The sequence below is a fragment of the Mirounga angustirostris genome, unplaced genomic scaffold, assembly GCF_029215605.1.
Source record: "Mirounga angustirostris isolate CCGP_5_RB_7025 unplaced genomic scaffold, mMirAng1.0.hap1 SCAF_5, whole genome shotgun sequence".
NCBI classification, from domain to species: domain Eukaryota; kingdom Metazoa; phylum Chordata; class Mammalia; order Carnivora; family Phocidae; genus Mirounga; species Mirounga angustirostris.
Window position 1 is genome coordinate 60,305,968 of NW_026991713.1, and position 23,119 is coordinate 60,329,086.

Genomic DNA, 23,119 nt, shown 5'->3' on the forward strand with positions numbered 1-23,119 from the left:
CATAATAGTTACATTATACATAAAAATCTGAACTAAAGGGGCGCCTGAGTGGCTCAGTTGGTTAAGCGACTGCCTTCGGCTCAGGTCGTGATCCTGAAGTCCCGGGATGGAGTCCCGCATCGGGCTCCCTGCTCGGCGGGGGGTCTGCTTCTCCCTCTGACCCTCCCCCCTCTCATGTACTCTCGCTCTCTCAAGTGAATAAATCTTAAAAAAAAAAAAAAAAAATCTGAACTAAAGGGGCGCTTGGGTGGCTCAGTCATTGAGCATCTGCCTTCAACTCAGGTCGTGATCCCAGGGTCCTGGGATGGAGCCCCTCATTGGGCTCCCTGCTCGGCGGGAAGCCTACTTCTCCCTCTCCCATTCCCCCTGCTTGTGTTCCTGCTCTCGCTATCTCTGTCAAATAAATAAAATCTTTAAAATGTTTTTTTAATCTGAACTAAAGGAGTAATTCTTCAGATCCACACCATTCTAAAATCCCTGAAATGGGGGCGCCTGGGTGGCTCAGTCATTAAGCGTCTGCCTTTGGCTCAGGTCATGATCCCAGGGTCCTGGGATCGAGCCCCGCATCAGGCTCCCCACTCAGCGGGAAGCCTGCTTCTCCCTTTCCCACTCCCCCTGCTTGTGTTCCCTCTCTCTCGCTGTGTCTCTGTCAAATAAATAAATCTTTAAAAAATAAATAAATAGATAGATAGATAGATAGATAAAATCCCTGAAATAACCAGGTAAATAGCACTTACATGTTAGATACCTTTTAATGATAGGCTTCTCAAAGTTTATACATGAGTAATGCCCATAGCACAATTATATAATCTGATATACTATGGACTAATATTTTAACCCCTCCCTAAGCATAAACTCTAAAGTCACTTTATAATGTAAGAACTAGACTTCACCTTGTCTTAATTTAGCTAGATTAGTAGGTAAGTACTAAAAGCAGATACTCTCATTTATACCTAGTGTTCCAAAAACACACCACATCTTTAAACAGCCAATGACAATACCACAAAAAGATACAAGACAAAATGCTACTCTACGGGGACGCCTGGGTTACTCAGGTGAGCCTCTGACTCGGTTTTGGCTCAGATCATGATCTCAGGGTCATGGGATTGAGCCCCCCTGCAAAGAGCTCTGTGTGTAGCGGGGACTCTACTTGAGATTCCCTCCCTCTCCCTCTGCCCCTCCCCCAGCTCTCATGCGCTCTCTTTCTAAAAAATAGATTTTTAAAAATAGAAAAAAAGAAAAAAAGAAATGCTACTCAATGATAATATACAGGTGCTCATCTATGCATCTGCGTACTCCTTTTCCTATACTAGTTTCCTTAAACTTCTACTTAATATGGCAATGGATAATTCAGACATATTTTATCTAATATATTTTAAATGTTATGCTCTCTTTAATATTATGTAATGAATGAATCAGGAAACCAACTCCTCAAGATGTATTCTAAGTAAATGACTCAAAATGAAAAAACTGTACGCTCTATTATATTCTATATTTAAAATATAGGAAAATTTCAAACGATCAGAATATTTGACAAAGAAAGAAATTGTGGCAAACGACTTGATAGAATATTACACAGTAATTAAAAATCACCACTTTAAAAGTGAAATATAGGGCGCCTGGGTGGCTCAGTTGGTTAAGCGACTGCCTTTGGCTCAGGTCATGATCCTGGAGTCCCTGGATTGAGTCCCGCATTGGGCTCCCTGCTCGGCAGGGAGTCTGCTTTGCCCTCTGACCCTATCCCCTCTCGTGTGTTCTCTCTCATTCTCTCTCAAATAAATAAATAAAATCTTAAAAAAAAAAAAAAAAGTGAAATATAAGGGTGCCTGGCTGGATCAGTTGGTTATGTGTCTGACTTGATTTTGGCTCAGATTACAATCTTAGGGTCATGAGATGAACCCCTGGGTCCGGGCTCCATGCTCAGCAGGAATTCTGTTTCTCTCCTCCCTCTCCCCACCCTGGCTCATGCTCTCTCTCTCTCTAAAATAAACAAATAAATCTTAAAAAAAAAAAAAAAAAAAAAGGAGGGGCACCTGGGTAGCTCAGTCAGTTGGGCATCTGCCTTTGGCTCAGGTCATGATCCCAGCATCCTGGGATCCCCCCTGCTCAACGCGGAGCTGCTTCTCCCTCTCTCTCTGCCTGCCGTTCCCCTTGCTTGTGTTCTCTGTCAATATAAATAAATAAAATCTTAAAAAAAAAAAAAGTGAGGGGCACCTCAGTGGCTCAGTCGGTTAAGCATCCGACTCTTGATCTCAGCTCAGTTCTTGATCTCAGGGTCCTGAGTTCAAGCCCTGCGTTAGGCTCCAAGCTGGGTGTGGAGCCTACTTTAAAAAAATTAAAAAAATAAGTTTAAAATAAAAACAGGCAACTCACAAGAGAAAAATGTAAATAATAAATGAAAATATATTTATTTCCCTAATATTCAAATAATGCTAATTAAAGCAAGACTCTTCCCCCCCCCATATTGGCAAAGACTAGTTATTATTTTTTTTTTAAGATTTTATGTATTTATTTGAGAGAGAGAATGAGATAGAGTGCATGAGAGGGGGGAGGGTCAGAGGGAGAAGCAGACTCCCTACTGAGCAGGGAGCCCGATGCGGGACTCAATCCCAGGACTCCAGGATCATGACCTGAGCCGAAGGCAGCTGCTTAACCAACTGAGCCACCCAGGTGCCCACAAAGACTAGTTATTAATGGTAGTATAAATTGCTAGCTTTCTGAAATTCAGTTTAGCTGTTAAGTATTGAAACATTAAATGTATAAAAACCTCTGACCCACTAATGCTTAGAATTTTTTTCAAAGATTTATTTATTCATTTTAGAGAGAGACAGAGACAGAGAGCAAGAGAGAAAGTGTCATGTGTGAGAGCGGGGAGAGGGGGAGAGGGGGAGAGGGAAAGGGAAAGGAAGAGAATCTCAAGCAGACTCCCTGCTAAATATGGAGCCTGACTCAGGATTCGATCCGACGACCCTGAGATCATGACCTAAGCAGAAATCGAGTCGGATGCTTAACAGACTGAGCCACCCAGGCGCCCCTAGAATTTAAGTAAGCTCTACAGCCAACATGGGGTTTGAACTCACAAAAGCAAGATCAAGAGTCACATGCTCCACTGAATGACACAGCCAGGAGTTCCTTTTGAAATTTTTTTTAATTGACATGAGATTCACATAACATTCAATTAACTATTTTAAAGTGTACAATTCAGTGGCATTCAGTGCATTCACAATGCTGTGCAACCACTACCTCTCTATACTTTCAAAACTTTCATCACCCCAGAAAAACACCCATACCCATTAAATAACCATTCCCCATTATCCCTTCACCCCATACCCTGACAACCACTGTGTCTATGGATTTTCTTGTTCTAGATAGGTCATATAAGTAGAATCATAAAATATGTGACCTCTTCTCTCTGGCTGATTTCCTTCATTTAACAGAATGTTTTCCAGGCTCACTCACATTGTAGCATGTATCAATACTTCATTCCTTTTTATGGTTAAATAATATTCTATCATATGGCTATATCACATTTTGTTTATCCAATGGACATTTAGGTTATCGGCGTCTTTAGGCGATTATGCCGCTATAAACGTTTCTGTGCAAGTTTCCATGTGAAGGTAAGTTCCCTTTTCTCTTAGAAATATACCTAGGAGTATGGGGTGCTGGGTGGTCCTCAGCAGGGAGTCAGCTTGAGATTCTCTCCCTCTCCCTTTGCCCCTCCCCCTGCTTGTGCATGCTCTCTTTCTCTCTAAAATAGATAAATCTTGGGGTGCCTGGGTGGCTCAGTCGATTATGCATCTGCCTTCGGCTCAGGTCATGATCCCGGGGTCCTGGGATCCAGCCCTGTGTCAGGCTCCTTGCTCGGTGGGGAACCTGCTTCTCCCTCTCCCTCTGCTGCTCCCCCTGTTTGTACTCTCTCTCTGTCAAATAAATAAATAAAATCTTAAAAAACTAAAATAAATAAAATAGACAAATCTTTAAAAAAAGAAGCAAAGAAATATACCTAGGAGTAGAACTGCTCACTTACAGAATTTTAATTTAGAAGTGTGAACTTGGGCGCCTGGGTGGCTCAGTTGCTTGAGCAGCTGCCTTCGGCTCAAGGTCATGATCCTGGAGTCCCTGGATCGAGTCCGCATCGGGCTCCCTGCTCGGCGGGGAGTCTGCTTCTACCTCTGACCCTCCCCCCTCTCCTGTGCTCGCTCTCTCTCATTCTCTCTCTCTCAAATAAATAAAATCTTTAGAAGTGTGAACTTAGATGTTCATCACAGCACTGCTTGTAACAGTGAAATTTTGGAAACAACAGGGTTAAGTAAATCCTAGTACAAACATACTATGGAACTACCATACAATCATTTAAAAAGATGATACAAATGTATATTTATTATTATTTATGGAAAAGATGTTCATACTATATTGTTTGGTGAAGATAAATCACGGAGCATTGTGGATAGTGTGATCCTATTAAAATATTAGTAAAACTATATACAGATTTCTTTGTAAATTATACACAAATGTACAAAAAGCTGGCTGGACGTTCATCAGAATTTCAACTGTGGGGCGCCTGGGTGGCTCAGTCGTTCAGCATCTGCCTTCAGCTCAGGTCATGGTCCCAGGGTCCTGGGATCGAGCCCCGCATCAGGCTCCCTGCTCGGCAGGAAGCCTGCTTCTCCCTCTCCCACTCCCCCTGCTTGTGTTCCCTCTCTCACTGAGTCTCTCTCTGTCAAATAAACAAATAAAATCTTAAAAAAAAAAAAAAAAAAATTTTTCAACTGTGGATATCTTTGGATAGCTAAACTTCAATCAATTTTTACTTTATCTTCCATATTTGTGTTGTTTAATGTTTTTACCAACATCATTTAAACAAAAGTTAAATTTTTAATTTTTTTTCCTATCCTCAAAGGTTTTTCTTTTTTTTTTTTTTTTTTAAGATTTTATTTATTTGGGGTGCCTGGGTGGCTCAGTCAGTTGGGCGGCTGCCTTCGGCTCAGGTCATGATCCCAGGGTCCTGGGATCGAGCCCCGCATCGGGCTCCCTGCTCGGCGGGGAGTCTGCTTCTCCCTCTCCCTCTGCTGCTCCCCCTGTTTGTGCTGTCCCTCTCTCTCTGTCAAATAAATAAATAAAATAAAATAAAAAAAAAAAAAAAAAAGATTTTATTTATTTGACAGAGAGAGACACAGCAAGAGAGGGAACACAAGCAGGGGGAGTGGGAGAGGGAGAAGCAGGCTTCCTGCCAAGCAGGGAGCCCGATGTGGGGCTCGATCCCAGGACCCTGGGATCGTGACCTGAGCCGAAGGCAGAAGCTTAACAACTGAGCCACCCAGGCGCCCCAATAAATAAAATCTTTAAAAAAAATAAAATAAATAAATAAAAAATAAAAACTATACCATTTTGCATATTCTTTAGTTTTAAGTAATTTTTCCCTAAAAATATTTAAATGCTAGGGATTTAATAATGAACAAAAATACAATTACCATTAAATAAATGAAAATATTATGCAATTCTCTTCTCCCTTTTCCACACATCTGCTTTTAAAACTTGAGTCAAAATTATAAGTAAAAGTACAAATAGTTACTAAAATATTAAAGGACATGACATGATATTAATTAAAAATAAATAACCTGATAATGTATACCACAAGAGAAAACTAAAATCCAAAATAGTGTGGCCCTATTATTTCTTATATTTTCTGCAACTCTCAGTATTAGCTCAGTGTGAAAATTAGTGTGAAAACTTGTTCCCCTCTGAAGTGCACTATGTGTATATAACTACAACACAACAGCAACTGGAGCTCCATGAAGGCAAGGACCATTATCTGTTTCAGAGAATTCTGAGAGCCTGGCACATTTGACACATAATAAATGCTCAATAAATTTTGCTAAATTTGTCTATGAATAAAGCATCAAAAATTAGAACCCATTTTCATTATTACACTTTTTCCCCCCACTGTTACACTTTTGTATCGAACTCTTAAGCCTGCTGGGGGCAGTTGTATTACTAAGTATACTGGTGTTCAGTAAATGCCTATGTGAGTTAACTGAACCATGAGTATTATTGGATTTCTTAATAGCATTTAAGGCTAAACAAGGAGGCCATTCAAAACATGATAATGCCAACAAGATATTCTGTTAAGAGAACACCAAACCAAACAAAGAAGTTCTTGATAATATGGAAAATTTCCAAATACTTCAGAATTAAGAGCTTTTTACCTTCTTTAAGACAGTCTGCATAAAATTACAGTTTTTCATGAGTGCAAGAAACTGCCAAAGAATTCTAAGCATAGTACTTTCAGATACCACCAGTGACCATAAGAAATATTATATATATAAAAAAATATATTATGCATTGTCTGTGTTGGGCCTGGACAAAATTGAGCCCTATATAGTCTCTCAAAGGGTTGTTAAACTGTATCCCCAACAAGTATGTCAGGATAATATATTTTTTTCCAATCAGAAATGTGGTGGGTAGGGATGCCTGGGTGGTTCAGCCGGTTAAGCGTCTGCGTCCCAGGGTCCTGGGATCAAGCCCCACGTCAGGCTCCCTGGGTAGAGTCTGCTTCTCCCTCTCCCTCTGCTCCCCCATGTGCTCTCTCTCTCTCACTCTACTCAAATAAATAAATAAAATTTAAAAAAAAAGAAATGTCGTGGGTAGAGAAGGCAGGCACTGAAAGGGAATTTCCTGATAACAAAACAATAGATGAGGAACAATAAATAAAAATTTGTTATGAAGTCTGAAGCATATCAGGAAAAAAAAGTAAGAAAGGTACAGTCAGGGAAAACACATCACATCATCTTAACTGTAAAAAAAAAAAAAAAAAAAAGGGAGGGGAAAGGGTAATACCCTTCTACACATACACTTCAATATGACACAGCTGACCTCCACATTTTCTTTTCTTTTTTTAAGATTTTATTTATTTATATGACAGAGAGAGACAGCGAGAGAGGGAACACAAGCAGGCTTCCCGCTGAGCAGGGAGCTTTATGTGGGGCCAGGACCCTGGGCTCATGACCTGAGTCGAAGGCAGACGCTTAACGACTGAGCTACCCAGGTGCCCCGACCTTCACATTTTCAAAGTGACTATAAGTCTTTGATTTCTCTTTTGCCATCTTGCCCCTCCCTTCTTAATGTTTTGATCGCATTATTTATATTTAATTACAGATTAAATTAAATTCAAATTAACTAATCTGATTACAACAAATTATGATTCATAACAAAGTTTATAAAGAAGTTGATTACCCATGCTTTTTTCCTTTTATCTGTCTTAGGCTACAAATGTTAGTAACACTTCAAAAAAAACTGAACCTGGGTAAAAAAACAAATCCATTTTTCTACTTGGGAGAAGTCTTATAAAATGGGGAAAAAAAAGAAAACAGGGGTGCCAGGCTGGCTCAGTCAGTAGAGAACGTGATTCTTGGCCTCAGGGTTATGAGTTCAAACCCCATGCTGGGTGTAGAGATTACTTAAAAATAAATATATTTTTTTAAAAAGTCACGTAAGAGGGGCGCCTGGGTGACTGAGTCGTTGAGCGTCTACCTTTGACTCAGGTCATGATCCCAGGGTCCTGGGATGGAGCCCCGCCTCGGACTCTCTGCTCAGCGGGAAGCCTGCTTCTCCCTCTCCCACTCCCCCTGCTTGTGTTCCCTCTCTCTCTGTCTCTCTCTCTATCAAACAAATAAATTTTAAAAATCTTAAAAAAATAAAAAAGGTCATGTAAGAAAATAGTGTAGTGTAGTGGAAAAGGATATTGATCTAAAGCCAAAAGATCTGTTACTCTATAAATTTTGTCAGTGACCTCTGGCAAGTCATTGACTGTTTCTAGTCCTTAGGTTCTGTCAAAATGGGGATATTGGAGAGGATGAGGGTTTCCAGCTCCAGCAACCTTCCGTTTAGTTGCTATTACCATTGATAGTCTTACTTAATTGTATTATGTTTGCAAAGAGTTGTAACTTAAATCATCAAAAAGGGTCAATTCAACAAGGAACATACTGAATAATTTGAAAAGATTCATCTCAATAGCATTTAAGCTTTTTTTTTTTTTTTAAGATTTTATTTATTTGACAGAGAAACACAGAGAGAGGGAAAACAAGCAGAGGGAGTGGGAGAGGGAGAAGCAGGCTTCCCACTGAGCAGGGAGCCTGATGCGGGGCTCGATCCCAGGATCCTGGGATCACGACCCGAGCTGAAGGCAGATGCCCAACGACTGAACCACCCAGGCGCCCCCATTTAAGCTTTTTTAGATTATTTGCAGCAAGTATTTGCTTTCCTATAAAAATAATTTTTTTAGGGGCGCCTGGGTGGCTCAGTTGTTAAGCGTCTGCCTTCAGCTCAGGTCATGATCCCAGGGTTCTGGGATCGAGCCCCGCATCAGGGCTCCTTGCTCAGCGGGAAGCCTGCTTATCCCTCTCCCACTCCCCCTGCTTGTGTTCCCTCCCTCTCTGTGTCTCTCTCTGTCAAATAAATAAAATCTTTAAAAAAATAATAATTTTTTATGGGCGCCTGGGTGGCTCAGTTGGTTAAGCGACTGCCTTCGGCTCAGGTCATGATCCTGGGGTCCCGGGATCGAGTCCCGCATCGGGCTCTCTGCTCAGCAGGGAGTCTGCTTCTCCCTCTGACCCTCCCCCTCTCATGCTCTCTCTCTCAAATAAATAAATAAAATCTTTAAAAAAAAAAAAAAATAATAATAATAATTTTTTAAAGTTTTCAGAGATGTATAAATTTTTAACTTAGTTCTCTCATCTCTTAACAGTAAAGTCTTTGTCTTGACATAGATATCTTAACTCCTTCAAAATTATTTACTTTGTACATAGATACAGAGTTAGAAAGATTCATAGTAAATTAGATTGGCATATCCAAACTTGTCAAACAAGTAATACTGCCCACTTTCCATAAGCCACTCAGTTTAAAAAACACTGGAGCAAAAGTGCAAATTCAAATTACAAACCAGATTTGCAACCAACTCTGAAAAAAAAAAAAAGTTTCTATGGAAACTTTTTCAGGGTCTTCTAAGAGAAAACAATTCTTAAAACCTAGCATAGTATCAACAATATAGTCATAATGTGGGCATATACACCTTAAAACAACACTTCAGCACACCAGTACCTAAATAATAATGTTAAATGTTAGAAAAAGGGATAGCACTATTGTGACACACCCGTAAGAAATATAAAAAACAAATAGCAAAGTAGAAAATTTCAACTAATATTATCAATGTTTACAGACATCCAGTAAGTAACTTACAAAGCATTATGTAATAAAGCTTTTCTACAGATGTTCATCTTACATCCCAAAACATTTTCAAGGAGGGAAAAAAAAAACAATTAGAAGCAAGGAATGAGCAGAACTAAATTACCAGTGGCAACATTTATATGCTACCTTACAAAGTGGAACAGTTAAAAGAAAAGGAAGATAAAAGAACAAAACAGATACTAAACTTTCCTGAAACACTAGGCACCCTTGTGCTCGTTATTTAATTAAGAACTAAAATGGCCACATTACACAATGCAACGTGATTTAACAATGACGTCATTTACAGAAAGCCACTGGAATGAATAAATAGGAGCAACTGAAAAGGTCCGAGGACTGTCCTCTCAGTCATTTCAAATCAATGAATCCACCTTGGTTTTAAAGGAGACTTTTTCTACTTAAATTGAAATCAGTTAAAAGCACTAATATCACCTTCAGAAACAAATATTAGATTAAAAAGGCAAATGATGCAGAAACATTGGACATTGTATTTGATAAAGTATATTATTTTAAAAGAAAAAATTCTCTCAAATGATCTTCTGCAAAAGAATAATTCTGAACACATTTAAATCATCTAAACCTACTTGTCACTAGTATTCAAATACCCTAGTCTAAAATACAACTTTTTAATAAATTAGGTCTCAGCAATCTGACCCCAAGTTTAGCGACACCGTTGGCAAACTAACTCTGGTATCACATTCAACTTAACTTCTAAGAGAAGACATTTTCCTGACCTCGATAAAACCAAGCAGATGTGAATTTTTTATTTTTAGTGCCTGAAATTTGCTTCTTGAGTGAATTATAGCCATCAAGGAAATATGCTCTATTCTCCTGCCAAAGACTAGCCCTGAACTCTTTATTAGGCAGAACTCCCACGAAGTCATACAAACTGTCTTTCAAAGTTGCCCCCCCCCCCCCCACGGTCAACCTGGTGGAAGAGTTTTCAGGACACAGCAGTGTCTGAGAAAAAACCTGAAGCTTTAAACTGGAAAAAAACAAGATCTGTGAGAGTGTAACTACAAAATGAGAGGAAAGGGTGCTGATAACTGGGAAACAGTGTTGATTTAAAAACAAAAAAAGCTGCTGATTAAAAAAAAAAAAACCTCAGAACCCATAGATCATTTCACTGTCTGGAAACTAAACTCAGTTTACTGGGTGGTCCCTTCCTCACTACCACCCACCAGGGGCTGAGCCATAAAAAACACAGGATACTAAGATGGCTGGCTTACTTTGGTTCTAAGTTTGTGCCTTTGCCTGTGTATTCAGCAAACAGAAATAAACCCTGAAAGTCAACAGGAGAGCTTAAACAATTTCTAAGGGATGGTTTTTAAAAATAATAAATATAAACAGACTAAGTGAACACCATGGAAGTTGCAGTCTTCCACAACCATGTAATAATGTCTCACTTGTCTCACTTTGTAGAGTGCTGTGTATCTATCCACTTATCTACAGATGATTTCACATCCAAGGCTCTTTCTACAACATTATACTGCCAAGAGATTGAGTTTTTCCAGTAAAATTACTATATACCAGACAAGAGGGTAAAATGAGACATTTTTTAGCAGCCAGGCAACAGATGAACAGCACTAAAGCTTCTAGGAAATGATTTTATTATCTTTCATTAAGGATAAAGTTGACCAACTGAAGGGAGAAAAATGTTGCACAAGTATGACCAACCAGAAAGGAGGAAACTTTTCTCTTTGGAAACCACTATTAATGAGGCAACCAATCTCAACTCACAAAATGGCCTTTCAGAAACTCATTCTCTCGTTAGTGAATGTCAAGCTGCTGCTACTTCACAGAAAGGCATGCATTTGTTTGAGCTCTGAGACCATCCATAATAGCTAGGTAGCCCTATCCTATGACATATTAAATGGCAGACTTCCCCAGAGCATGATTTAGCAATGAGAGTGCCTAATAACTGTTCTCTAAAGCCCAAGTTCTAAACCTTTTTAGAAATTTGCAAGGATCCAAATTATTACTAAATGGAACAATCCCACAGCTTTGCTTTCCTTTGAGGAAGAGCAAACTGCTGGATACAACCTAAGAGCAAAGAGAAAACAAACATGCTAGTGTAGCAAGTGTCTAATTTTCCAGGCTGCTGTTTAGTTTTAACTTTTCCCACTTCTACGGCCAGCCATAAATTTTAGCCTATGAAACACTTGCCACATCTAGAGCATTAAACTTCAAAGCAGCAAAGATATCTTTTCTAAAACATTTTTAACAATCTAAAGGATTTCTCACATCCTAAGTTAAAACTAATAGGTAATGCCTTACATAAGAACTAATTACAAGCCCTAGCTGACTTGTATGTAGTCTCACCACTTACTTAACTGCTTCTCTGTAACTCAATGTCCTCAACTAGAAAATAAGGCAGTTGTACTAGATGACTTCTTAGGTCCCTTCCAACTCTTTCTATTCTAAGATCTCCCAATCATTAAGAAAACTGTTAACTTGTTAAGGCTCAAAATGTAGTCATTTTAAACACACCTCAAAAATGTAAGAAAGTGGGCACCTGGGTGGCTCAGTCGGTTAGGCATCTGCCTTCAGCTCAGGTCATGATCCCAGGGTGCTACGATGGGAGTCCCGCATCAGGCTCCCTGCTCGGTGGGGAGTCTCCTTCTCCCTCTACCCCCCATCCCTGCTCATGATCTCTCTTTCTCTCTCTCTCTCTAAGCTCTCTCTTTATCTAATAAATAAAATCTTAACCAAAAAAAAAAAAAAGTGGGGTGCCTGGGTGGCTCAGTCGTTAAGCATCTGCCTTTGGCTCAGGTCATGATCCCAGGGTCCTGGGATCGAGCCCCGCATCGGGCTCCCCGCTCTGCGAGAAGCCTGCTTCCCCCTCTCCCCCTCCCCCTGCTTGTCTTCCCTCTCTCACTGTCTCTGTCAAATGAATAAATAAAATCTTTAAAAAAAGAAAAAAATGTAAGAAAGTTAGGAACCTGAGCAGACCTCCCGCCCACCATTTTCCAAAACTGCAGGAGGCAGGAAATATGATTGTCTATTTATCTTTTTTTTTTTTAAGATTTTATTTATTTATTTGACAGAGAGAGACACAGCAAGAGAGGGAACACAAGCAGAGGGGGGTGGGAGAGGGAGAAGCAGGCTTCCCGCGGAGTAGGAAGCCTGATGCGGGGCTTGATGCAGGGCTTGATGCAGGGCTCAATCCCAGGACCCTGGGACCATGACCCGAGCCGAAGGCAGATGCTTAACAACTGAGCCACCCAAGCGCCTGTTATCCTCTTTTATATAAGAACCAATCTAAATGAAAAGAGAACTCTACAATAAAAGTAAACAATTCATAAACCCACATATATTCCAATAAAACTAAGTTTGGTGATATTAAACTATTTCCCATCATAATTTTTATATATCATGCAATAATGTAAAAATCTATAGTATCCTGGGTGGCGCAGTGGGTTAAAGTGTCCAGTTCTTGGGGCGCCTGGGTGGCTCAGATGGTTAAGCGTCTGCCTTCAGCTCAGGTCATGATCCCAGGGACCTGGGATCAAGCCCCACATCGGGCTCCCTGCTCAGCAGGAAGCCTGTTTCTCCCTCTCCCTCTGCTGCTGCTTCCCCTGCTTGTACACTCTCTCTCTCTGTCAAAAATAAATAAAATCTTAAAAAAAAAAAAAAGTCCAATTCTTGATTTTGGCTCGGGTCTGATCTCAGGGTCACGAGACTGAGCCCAGCGTCAGACTCCACACTAAGCTCGGAGTTGGCTTGGGTTTCCCTCTCCCTCTGCCCCTCCCCCCTCAAATAAATAAATCTTGAAAAAAATCTTGTGCTCTTTATTAAAGATTAGCTCCATCACCACAGAATTTAAAATAAATTCTAAATAGACGTCCACTTTTTTAAATGGACATATCTCAAATTAACCAACAGTGAAACACTATTTAAATTTTTTTTTTTTTTTTTTAAGATTTTATTTATTTGCGAGAGAGAGAATGAGAGACAGAGAGCATGAGAGGGGGGAGGGTCAGAGGGAGAAGCAGGCTCCCTGCCGAGCAGGGAGCCCGATGCGGGACTCGATCCCGGGACTCCAGGATCATGACCTGAGCCGAAGGCAGTCGCTTAACCGACTGAGCCACCCAGGCGCCCGTGAAACACTATTTAAAATGAATAGTTGAATATTGTGGTCAACTGATTCAACATACATTCCAATACATACCTCTTCCCTGAGGACTCTTTCCCTTCAATGCTCTCCTTATTCCTAATTCCTCTCAACTCCACCTCCCCACTCCATTTCAGGCCTTACTCTCCCTTTCTCTCCCCTCCCTTAACCGTACGCTACTTTAAAAGCAGTCTAGGAAGTGGTTCTCCTAGCTAGGAAGTACCAGAATCACCTAGGAAGCTTACTGAAAATATACATTAGTGTAAGGGGACGCAGACAGATTCTACTTTTAAGATAACTAGAAGTTGTTGTTGTTGTTGTTTTTAAGATTTTATTTATTTATCTGACAGACACCGTGAGAGAGGGAACACAAGCAGGGGGAGTGGGAGAGGGAGAAGCAGGCTTCCCGCCAAGCAGGGAGCCCGATGTGGGGCTCGATCCCAGGACCCTGGGATCATGACCTGAGCCGAAGGCAAACCCTTAACGACTGAGCCACCCAGACGCCCCAATAACTAGAAGTTTAAAAAATTAAACCTTAACTAACCAGCTTGCTCAGAGGGTAGGATATTCTAGCTAACTAGAGATTAACTATGTAACTTTTTTTGTTGAAAATCCTTCTGGAACCCGCTATATCACCTTTCCCTCACTTAAGAGTTACAGTTCGGGGCGCCTGGGTGGCTCAGTCGTTAAGCGTCTGCCTTCGGCTCAGGTCGTGATCTCAGGGTCCTGGGATCGAGCCCCACATCGGGCTCCCCTCTCGGCGGGAAGCCTGCTTCTCCCTCTCCCACTCCCCCTGCTTGTGCTCCCCCCCCCCGTGCCTCTCTCTGTCAAATAAACAAATAAAAAATCTTAAAAAAAAAAAAAGTTACAGTTCATAAGAAATACCTGATTATTTAATAACTGTCCTACAAATAGGTCAAGTTTATAATCAATTCTCATCCTATGAAGCGGTGGGCCTGCAGCCCAAATAAAGTTCTCGAGGTAAGAATGGTTTACATTTTCAAAGGGTTGTAAAAAGACAAACAAAAAAGAATACTATCTGGCCCTTTATAGAAAAAATTTGCTGACCCTTGTTCTGTAGCACCAAAAGTACTGGAAGTACAGTGACCCCAGGGACACTGCCCAGAAATGCTCCTTTCTCCTAAGATTAACTGAAAAAAAAGTTTCCGTTAAGTCGGTTCCAAATGACTTAAATAGAATCATTGCTATTTCTCTAATCGACTTGCCCTCTAGAAACTGTTACCCACAAAAATCTCTATTTCCTTCCTTAGACTCAACAGTTTCAGTTAAGATGCTAGTTAGCTCTGGAAATTAATGTAAAAGATTGGAAGCCTTACCTGGGGCGTTTGCTATAGCCAAGGGCAGGCTTGGAAGCTGGTGCACCTGGATTCCTGAAGCACCCAATGCACTGAGGTTAATGGTCTGGAGGCCAGGCATGGAGGAGAGCTGAGCAGCATTCACAGTGACTGTGCCGGTAGGGATGGAGGCAGCTGAGGCAATGGGTGTAAGGGTGGTATTGCTGCTGCTGGTCTGCCCCAAGGAAACACCCTGCATTGGGGCCAAGGTGATTGTCTGGGCCTGTGGGTTCTGAACTTGGAGATTCTGCAGCTGAAGAGTCTGCCAACTGACCTGTCCATTGGGCCCCACTGTTGGTGTCCGGATGATGATGGGGCCAGAGTTTGGAACAGCCTGAAGCTGGAGATTCTGGAGGGTTTCCTGGGAGATAGCTTGGGTTGTAAAGGTCTGCCCTGACAATGGTGCCGCTTGAAGGGCCTGGAGAGCCTGTCCCCCTTGAACTAGCTGAGGCTGGATAAGAATTTGTTGCTGCTGCTGCGTCTGCTGGTTTTGCTCTCCCTCTTTTTGCTGACTTGCTTGCAGAGAGCCTCCAGATGTCTGGTTCTGCTGGATGTTTAGAGCATCAGACCCCTGTAGCCCACTGACCCTCTGGGGTGTCTGCCCTTGAGAGTTGGTCCCTGCTGATCCGCTGGTGGTAAAGTTCATAATTCCCATGTTGCTGGTGGTTGTAGTTGTTGAGTAGCTATTGGCATTGGTGAAAAAGGAGCTGGAACTGGCTTGTGATGATACCAAACTGGCAGAACTGATGGCAGTCCCTGAGGTGGAGGGCTGTGAGCCACTCTCCTGGGACCCAGAGCTGCTGATAGTGACTGCCTGAGAGCTAGGAGTCAAGGTAGCTGCAGAAACGCTGTTGACAGGTAGCAGGGTGATATTCCCATTCAGGGCAACTGGTACGTTGGTCACATACTGAGTCTGTCCTGAGAGTACATTATTAGCCAGGCCCTGGAGGGGGACAGCCTGCTGGAGTAGGTTTGGCATAGCAGCAATGATGTTGCCTCCACTTCCTCGATTTGTGATGATCTGTTGGTTTGCACCTGGTATGATCTGTATCTGACCGGAACCATCCTGCTGCACTTGGGCCCCAGTGGCTGCGAACTGCAGCTGCTGCCCATCAACGGTCTGGAACTGTGGGATTACTTGATACTGAATATTAGGCATCACTCCAGGTAATCCTGTCAGGACTTGCTGGTTCTGTAAATTGGAGGTGGCAGCCACAACATACTGCCCACCAGAGACCGTGCGATTCTTGGAAGACTCACCGCCATTGCTGCCATTGGTACTGCTGCCACTCTGTTCCTTTGAGGTAGGGGTAGCCCCAGAGGAGGAAGAGATGATCTGCCAGCCATTGGCACCCTGTGAGAGCTGTGTGGCTGTGAGGTCAAGCTCACCTGTGCCCCCTGACTGGCTTGGGCCCTGGGAGTTGTTGCTGTTTTCATTGGGTGACTCAATTCTGCTGCAAGTTGCTGCCAGCAGAGCCAGAGGGGATGGCTGGGATTCCTGGCCAGAAAATAAGGGAGAGAATAGGAGTTAGTTTAGTGACACCCAGCTGCCAGCCCAGGGGGCAGTATAAAACAAGTAAACAGCAAAACAATGCAGGCAAAGAGGGAAAGAAAGGAAGGAAAGAAAGCTAAGAAAGGAAAGGAAAGGAAAGAAGGAAGGAAGGAACACAGAAAGAAAGAAATAGCTGACCTATCTATACTGCTGAAATCCTCATCTTGGGGATCTGCCAATCATTTGTCTCACTATGCTAACTTCCCTAGCTAAAAAAGGGTTTAGCCCCTTCCTAAAAATGTTTCTGTGAAAAGACAATCATCTAAGAATATCCACGTTCTCTTAACTTCTCCCCCACTCTGTCCTGATCATCACTTACCTGCCCTCCTCCTCCTCCACTGCTGCTACTGCCTGTGCTGCTGCTTCGAGCCTGAGAAAAGGCACCACCACCATTACCACTGCCCCCATTATTGCCACCAACTCCTTTTTCAATCTTCACCACAGCTGTCATTTCATCCATGGAGTGATCTTGGTCTAAAAAGAATTAAAAGATAAACAACTTAAAGCTGGGGGAAGGAAAAGGGTAAGGTGAGGAGGAGTAAAGGACACTCTGATGAAAAAGAAATAATTAACAGTAAGATGAAAGGCACTAGTGTAAAAAAGTGGAGTGGAGAAAGGGCAGTTGTAGGACATCCAGATCACAGTAGCGCTAAAACTGGGCCTCAATTCTCCCTTGCACAAAATTAAACCCAAAAAACATTAAAAATGTACTTTTCACATAGGAAATGTGAGGGGCGGTGGACATGTTCAAAGAGTTTCAAGATACAAAAAATTATCCTGGTGAAAAAAAGGAGAAGGATAGGTAAGGCAAAAAACAACATGTGGGTGGATGGAAAGCTTGCTAAAATTAGGGTCAAAGGATATGGAGAAAGAGAAAAATTCAAGTGTAAAAAGGACCAAGAGGAGAAGAGGGGAAAAGGGAAAAGAACAAATAAAAAGTGTGAGTGGGGAAACATTTGTGAATACTGCTAAGGGGCTAAAGGGGTCCAGGGGTTAGGAATCTGGAGGTTTCGGGGCGGACAGAGGGCGGGCCCTAGAAGGAAAGGGCGGTTTCGGGGTGAGGGGCGTGGAAAGGGCGGGACGGTGGGGGGGAGGGGAAACCTACGGGGGGAGGGGAGGGCCTTGGGGCAGGCGGCGACCAGAGGGCGGACCAGGGAGGCGGTTGGCCCGGGCGGGGCCTGCACTGCTCGGGCCGCCCCCGCGGCTCCAGCCCCCGGCGGGAGGAGCCTCAGGCGGGCGGCCGAATAGTGGGGGGTAAGGCCCGTCCCCCGTGGCCGGGGCGGGCAGGGGGCGGGCGAGGCCACGCTGCCCCCTCCCCCGGGGCGGGCGGCCCATCCCCCTCTTTCTCGCAGGCCCCGCCACTGCCCCTTCTCCCTCCCTTCCCTCCGCCCCGGGCGGGACCAAGGCCGCCGCCGCCGCCTCCCGCCCGCCCCCCCTCACGGCGGGGACCGCCCGGTCGGCCCTCGCGCGCGCCCCCTCATTCCCCTCCCACCCCTAAGCTTGGAGTGGACTCATCCTTACCGCTCATGGTGGCAGCTGAGGGACGAGCTCAAGGGGGTCCTGTCCGGGGGGGTTGGGGGGGGCCGGGAAAAACGCGGACGCTGACGAGGCAAGCGAACCCGGACCGGACAGGGAGGGGGGGGGGTAAGGAGGAGGGAGCAGCGCGCCACAAGCCCGGCCTAGGCTCCGCCCCTTAGCTGCTGCCCCGCCCAATGAGGGAGGGAGAAAGGAGGGACTTGCAGAAGAAAGACGGGTAGGTTGTCCAATGACAAGACTCGCTTGCTTTCTAAGGCGTGTAAGACAAAGTTGCGTGCCTGGTGTCCGCCCAAGGAGGCCGCCCTCTCAGTTTTAAAAGCCAATGAAAGACGCAGGAAGTGAGGATGGGCGGGAACAAGTGATGATAGGCTTGGAAAGAAACCAGTTAACTGCCAGGCGGGCTCCCTGAACGGTAGGGATAGGAAGAACTTTGATTGGAATGACAGAACAACGACCAACCAGAACCCTGGACATGCCTGGGCAATGTCCCCGGTGGGAGGTGGTAAGAAGTAGGCAGAAATGGGATAGGATGAAGCTGATCAAAACCAATCAGAAATCAGGCGGGCAGCCAAGAAAGTTATGATTGGATTAACACTGAAGAAAGACACGACAGGACGCAAATTGACGTGAATGAAAAGCCAATTAAACGCTGAATGGACTCTGAGGGCGGGATTTTGGAGTGGGCAGAGGAGAATTGGCGTCTCCCTCAGTCACTCAGTCCAATGAGGTGGCGAAGGAAGCCAGGCACCGCCTCCAACTTGGCCAATGGGAGCTACTAGAGCCTCGGTCCTGGGGGGAGGGAGCAGGGCTGTGCCAAGAGGAGTCCGTCGCCATTTTGGCCCTCTCAGGGGACGTCTTTACAGTGACTAGGTGGCATGCTTCAGTGGAGCCCTGCTGCTCAACAAGTGTCAGAGCCAAGACAGTTGGTGCGCAGTTTTACCTCGCCACCAGGGCTCGTTTGACCCGTTCTTAAAAGTACCTCTTAAGTCTCACCCTTGCCGGGGTTGGGCGGGCAGGCGGGCGGATGCCTCTGAATGTGGGTGTAAGCCCTGTGGGTGCGTGCACGACGAAATCTGGCGACGCGCTCATAGTTAATACCGAGCTGACAATTCGCAAGGGCTTTGTGAGACCAGCAAACGCCATTTTACTAACTTCTCCCAGATAAAAGTGCTAACTACTTAATTTTTGTGGGGTTAACTTTTCAAGAGTTGGTCTTTGAGGCTAAAAGACATTGGAGAACCTCCCAGAATCAATGTCCTAAAAGCCACTTCCTGTTTCTCCCCTTTATTGTAAATACCGTCTAAGCATAAAGCAGGATGGCAAGATAAAGAGTTCCTGCATTTGTAACTACAAAGTTAAAGGACGTTTTTCCTGAGGCACTTGAATTTCTGGCCTCCCATTCCACCTCCCCTTTTTCCTGATTTTGGTGGGGGCGGCCTGGGTGACTTGTCAATGACATGGAGGTTATTCATTCTCTGTAGCCCCTTGTATCTTACATGCTGTCACTAAATTATTTACAATTCAGCACTTCATGATGTATTGTTATGTTTTAAAGTCTGGATCCCCCTGGGGTGCCTGGGTGGCTCAGTCGTTAAGCATCTGCCTTCGGCTCAGGTCATGATCTCAGGGTTCTGGGATCGAGTCCCGAATCGGGCTCCCTGCTCTGCGGAGAGCCTGTTTCTCCCTCTCCCCCTGCTCTTCTCTCTCTCCGTCAAATAAATAAATAAAATCTTAAAATAATAATAATAATAATAAAGCCTGGATCCCCCCTAAAACAGGCCTCTGCCCCTTTGCGTAGACCCTGAAGAAAGTGAAGTGATTGTTAAATGCCTGCTGTGTTAGGTGCCTAGGTCAGTTAAACATTCTGCCTCTTTGTGTCATGCTCATAAGGAAAATATCGGTACTAGAGAAGTTACCTATTTTATAAGAAATTTAGGCTGGGAAATAACTGGCCCAAACTCAACAAAGCTAGTAAGTTGTAGTGCCAGATTCCAGTCCAGAAGTCCCACAAAAAGTTTTCTATAGATTCTTTTTTTTTTTTTTTTAAAGATTTTTATTTATTTGTTTAACACAGAGAGAGAGAGCACAAGAAGGCAGAGCAGCAGGGGGAGAGGGAGAAGCAGGCTCTCTGCGGAGCAGGGAGCCCGATGCGGGGCTCGATCCCAGGACCCTGGGATCATGACCTGAGCTGAAGGCAGCTGCTTAACGACTGAGCCACCCAGGCGCCCCAAGTCTTCCATAGATTCTTAAATGAATAAAGCATGCCTGGTATAACCATTTATAAAAATGGGCTTAATAAAATTATATATATAATTTTTGTAATGTTTTTGTATTGTTCCCTTCTAGCTCCTGAAAAAAAAAAATCTCTAACTTCTAGGACAGCTCAAATGGCATCATACTCTTGTGTACTTTTATATAAAACATCACATTACGTTACAAATCACAATAGCATCTCCCTAGATCAAAGTTTCTCAAAATATAATGTCAAACAGTCTCTATCCAAACTCTTGGCTGCTTTGTTTAAAAAGGTAGATTCAGGGGTGCCTGGGTGGCTCAGTCAGTTTAGTGGCTGCCTTCAGCTCAGGTCATGATCTCAGGGTCCTGGGATCTAGCCCCGCATCAGGCTCCCCTCCTCCCACTCATGTGCGCTCTCTCACTCTCACTCTCTCTCAAATAAATAAAATCTTAAAAATAAACAAAAACAAAACTTCTCTGGGCTTCCTCATGTATAAAATAGGAATAATGAAAATCTATCAAATAAATAAATAGATAGATAAAAAAAATAAAAAGGTAGATTCCTAGTCTCCCTCTCGGTAGTAAATCGGTGAATCAGATTCTCTGGGGTGAGGTTTGAGAATATGCATTTTTAACTAATTCTTTCAAGCTGATTAGTCCCTAAGGCAAAGTTTAAGAAACAAAAAGGGATGAAACTGTAAAGAAGAAACAGAAGGGAAGAAACTTCCTGGATGTTAGAAACTGCATTAGTCATCTTTGTAAACCAAGCTCTGGAGATTCTAACAGCTGTTTAATGTATTCAGCAAAAGACCACACCTAAACTTGCCGGGGATGGGGGTGGGTGGGGGAGGAGCTAACAGAGCGGTCCTCTGAATGTTTCCTGTATATACGCATTGTCTAACTTAATCCTTTCAATTAATTTAAATTGCCATCCCCTTTTACAGATGAGAAAATTGAGGCTCAAATACTTGAATTATGATGGTTCTGTTTAGTTCCAAAGCCTGTGTTTTATTCCCATGGTTCTAAGCTAGTCTATCCCTGAAATGGGAAATAGAGTTTGATTTTATCCTAGGTACTGAGAAAAAGGTCTACTTACTGATAAGAGAACAAATGGGCATGATCCATCTTGTCCAATTCATCTGTGAAAACCTGAACAAAATTTCTTTAAACAAAACTAAGATAAATTCTAAAAAAATGAATAACTTACTTCAAGGTTTCTCAAATCCCACACATGCCAGTGTCTGTCTACATAACCATTTGTGAAATCATTTAAATAACCCCTCATGACTGTGTTTAAAAAGCAACATGGGTCCTTGAGAGATGTTTTACTTCAAAATCAATCGTAATAGTACAGGCACTAAGTGGTAACATTCCAGAGTGGCAGTCAAAGTTCTTGTGGTCTGCCCTTTACTTATTCAGGTTCATCTTCCATTCTCTGTTGGACTCTTCCCCCAAAGCATTCTTTCTTGGGTCTCCATAGTCCAGAACCACAATTTACTCAGCTTACCCTCCTTCTGGGTTACCAACTCTTCCTCTTATCTTTGATAAGAATGACTTCTCTGGGCGCCTGAGTGGCTCAGTTGGTTAAGCGACTGCCTTCGGCTCAGGTCATGATCCTGGAGTCCCGGGATCGAGTCCCGCATCGGGCTCCCTGTTCGGCGGGGAGTCTGCTTCTCCCTCTGACCCTCCCCACTCTCATGTGCTCTCTCTCATTCTCTCTCTCTCAAATAAATAAAATCTTTAAAAAAAAAAGAATGACTTCTCTGAAGTCTTTTCCTAACTCCCCCAGATGGAATACTCTGTCCACTATGTTTTTATATACCTCCATTAGAGGTATCTAAATATCCAATCTCCTCCAACTAGATAAAAGCATTCTGAGGGCCTGGATAATGCCATTTCACTTTGTATCCTCAGGGCCTAGCATATAATTGACACCCAGTAAACAAACACTTAAGTGAAAGAAGCCTAGTCCCCCAAATCCTGAACAGATCTCCAGATAATACAATGCCAACTCTCAGCCTTCAGTTGTTTGCCTTTTACAAATTAAATCATTCTTCCTGATTTTGAAGCCACTCTTGTTTTCATCAATTTTTCACTTGGGGCACCTGGCTGGCTTAGCTGGAAAGGTATGCGACTCTTAATCTTGGTGTAGTGAATTCCAGCCCCATGTTGGGTGTAGAAATTACTAAAAAAATAAACTTGGAGGGTGCCTGGGTGGCTCAGTTGGTTAAGCGACTGCTTCGGCTCAGGTCATGATCCTGGAGTCCTGGGATCGAGTCCCGCATCGGGCTCCCTGCTCGGCAGGGAGTCTGCTTCTCCCTCTGACCCTCCTCCCTCTCATGCTCTCTGTATCTCATTCTCTCTGTCTCAAATAAATAAATAAAATCTTTAAAAAAAATAAATAAATTTGGGGGAAAAAATTGTCCCACTTAGCAATCTGGTAACTGGGAACATTTTACAAAATAAAATATGCAGATATTCAAAACCTTCCTTTTACACCATCACTGTAAACTTCCTTCTCAGTTAGCTTTCAACTACAGCTATTAAATACAAAACAGACTTGGGGCACCTGGGTGGCTCAGTTGGTTGAGCGTCTGCCTTTGGCTCGGGTCCTGATCCCAGGGTCCTGGGACGGAGCCCCACGTTGGGCTCCTTGCTGGGTGGGGAGCCTGCTGCTCCCTCTCCCTCTGCCTGCCGCTCCCCCCGCTTGTGCTCGCTAGCTCTCTCTGTAAAATAAAATCTCTTAAAAATAAATTGATAAATACAAAACAGACCAATTTTTTTGAGAGAGCTGGCACACATGCATGAGTCGGGGTGGGGCATGGGGGCTGAATCTCAGGCAGGCTCCACGCCCAGCATAGAGCCCTACACAGCTTCTCCATCCCACGATCCCACAACCCTTAGATACTAACCTGAGCTAAAACCAAGAGTCTGATGTTTAACCAACTGAGCCACTCAGGCGCCCCTAGATTTTTTTTTTTTTTTACCTGTTCTGCCTACTCTAGGATAAAGAAGCTCAGGAAAGAAAAAGTAAGAGAGAGTCCCTGATAATAAAGTATCAACAGTCTTCTAAGCAAGAAAGCTTCT

General features: G+C 43.4%; 1 protein-coding gene across 1 annotated transcript in view; it reads right to left on the reverse strand.

The window, feature by feature from the left end:
- Nucleotides 1-17,900, reverse strand: part of SP1 (Sp1 transcription factor) — a 54,374-nt gene extending 36,474 nt beyond the window's left edge. Inside the window, exons 1-3 of the mRNA XM_064591166.1 lie at nt 17,783-17,900; nt 16,581-16,735; nt 14,692-16,207 (exon numbers count right to left, since the gene is read on the reverse strand). Coding sequence (XP_064447236.1) covers nt 14,692-16,207; nt 16,581-16,735; nt 17,783-17,789 — 1,678 coding nt within the window. The 5' untranslated portion in view covers nt 17,790-17,900. The remainder of the gene's footprint in view (nt 1-14,691; nt 16,208-16,580; nt 16,736-17,782) is intronic.
- Between the last annotated feature and the right edge of the window lie 5,219 nt (nt 17,901-23,119).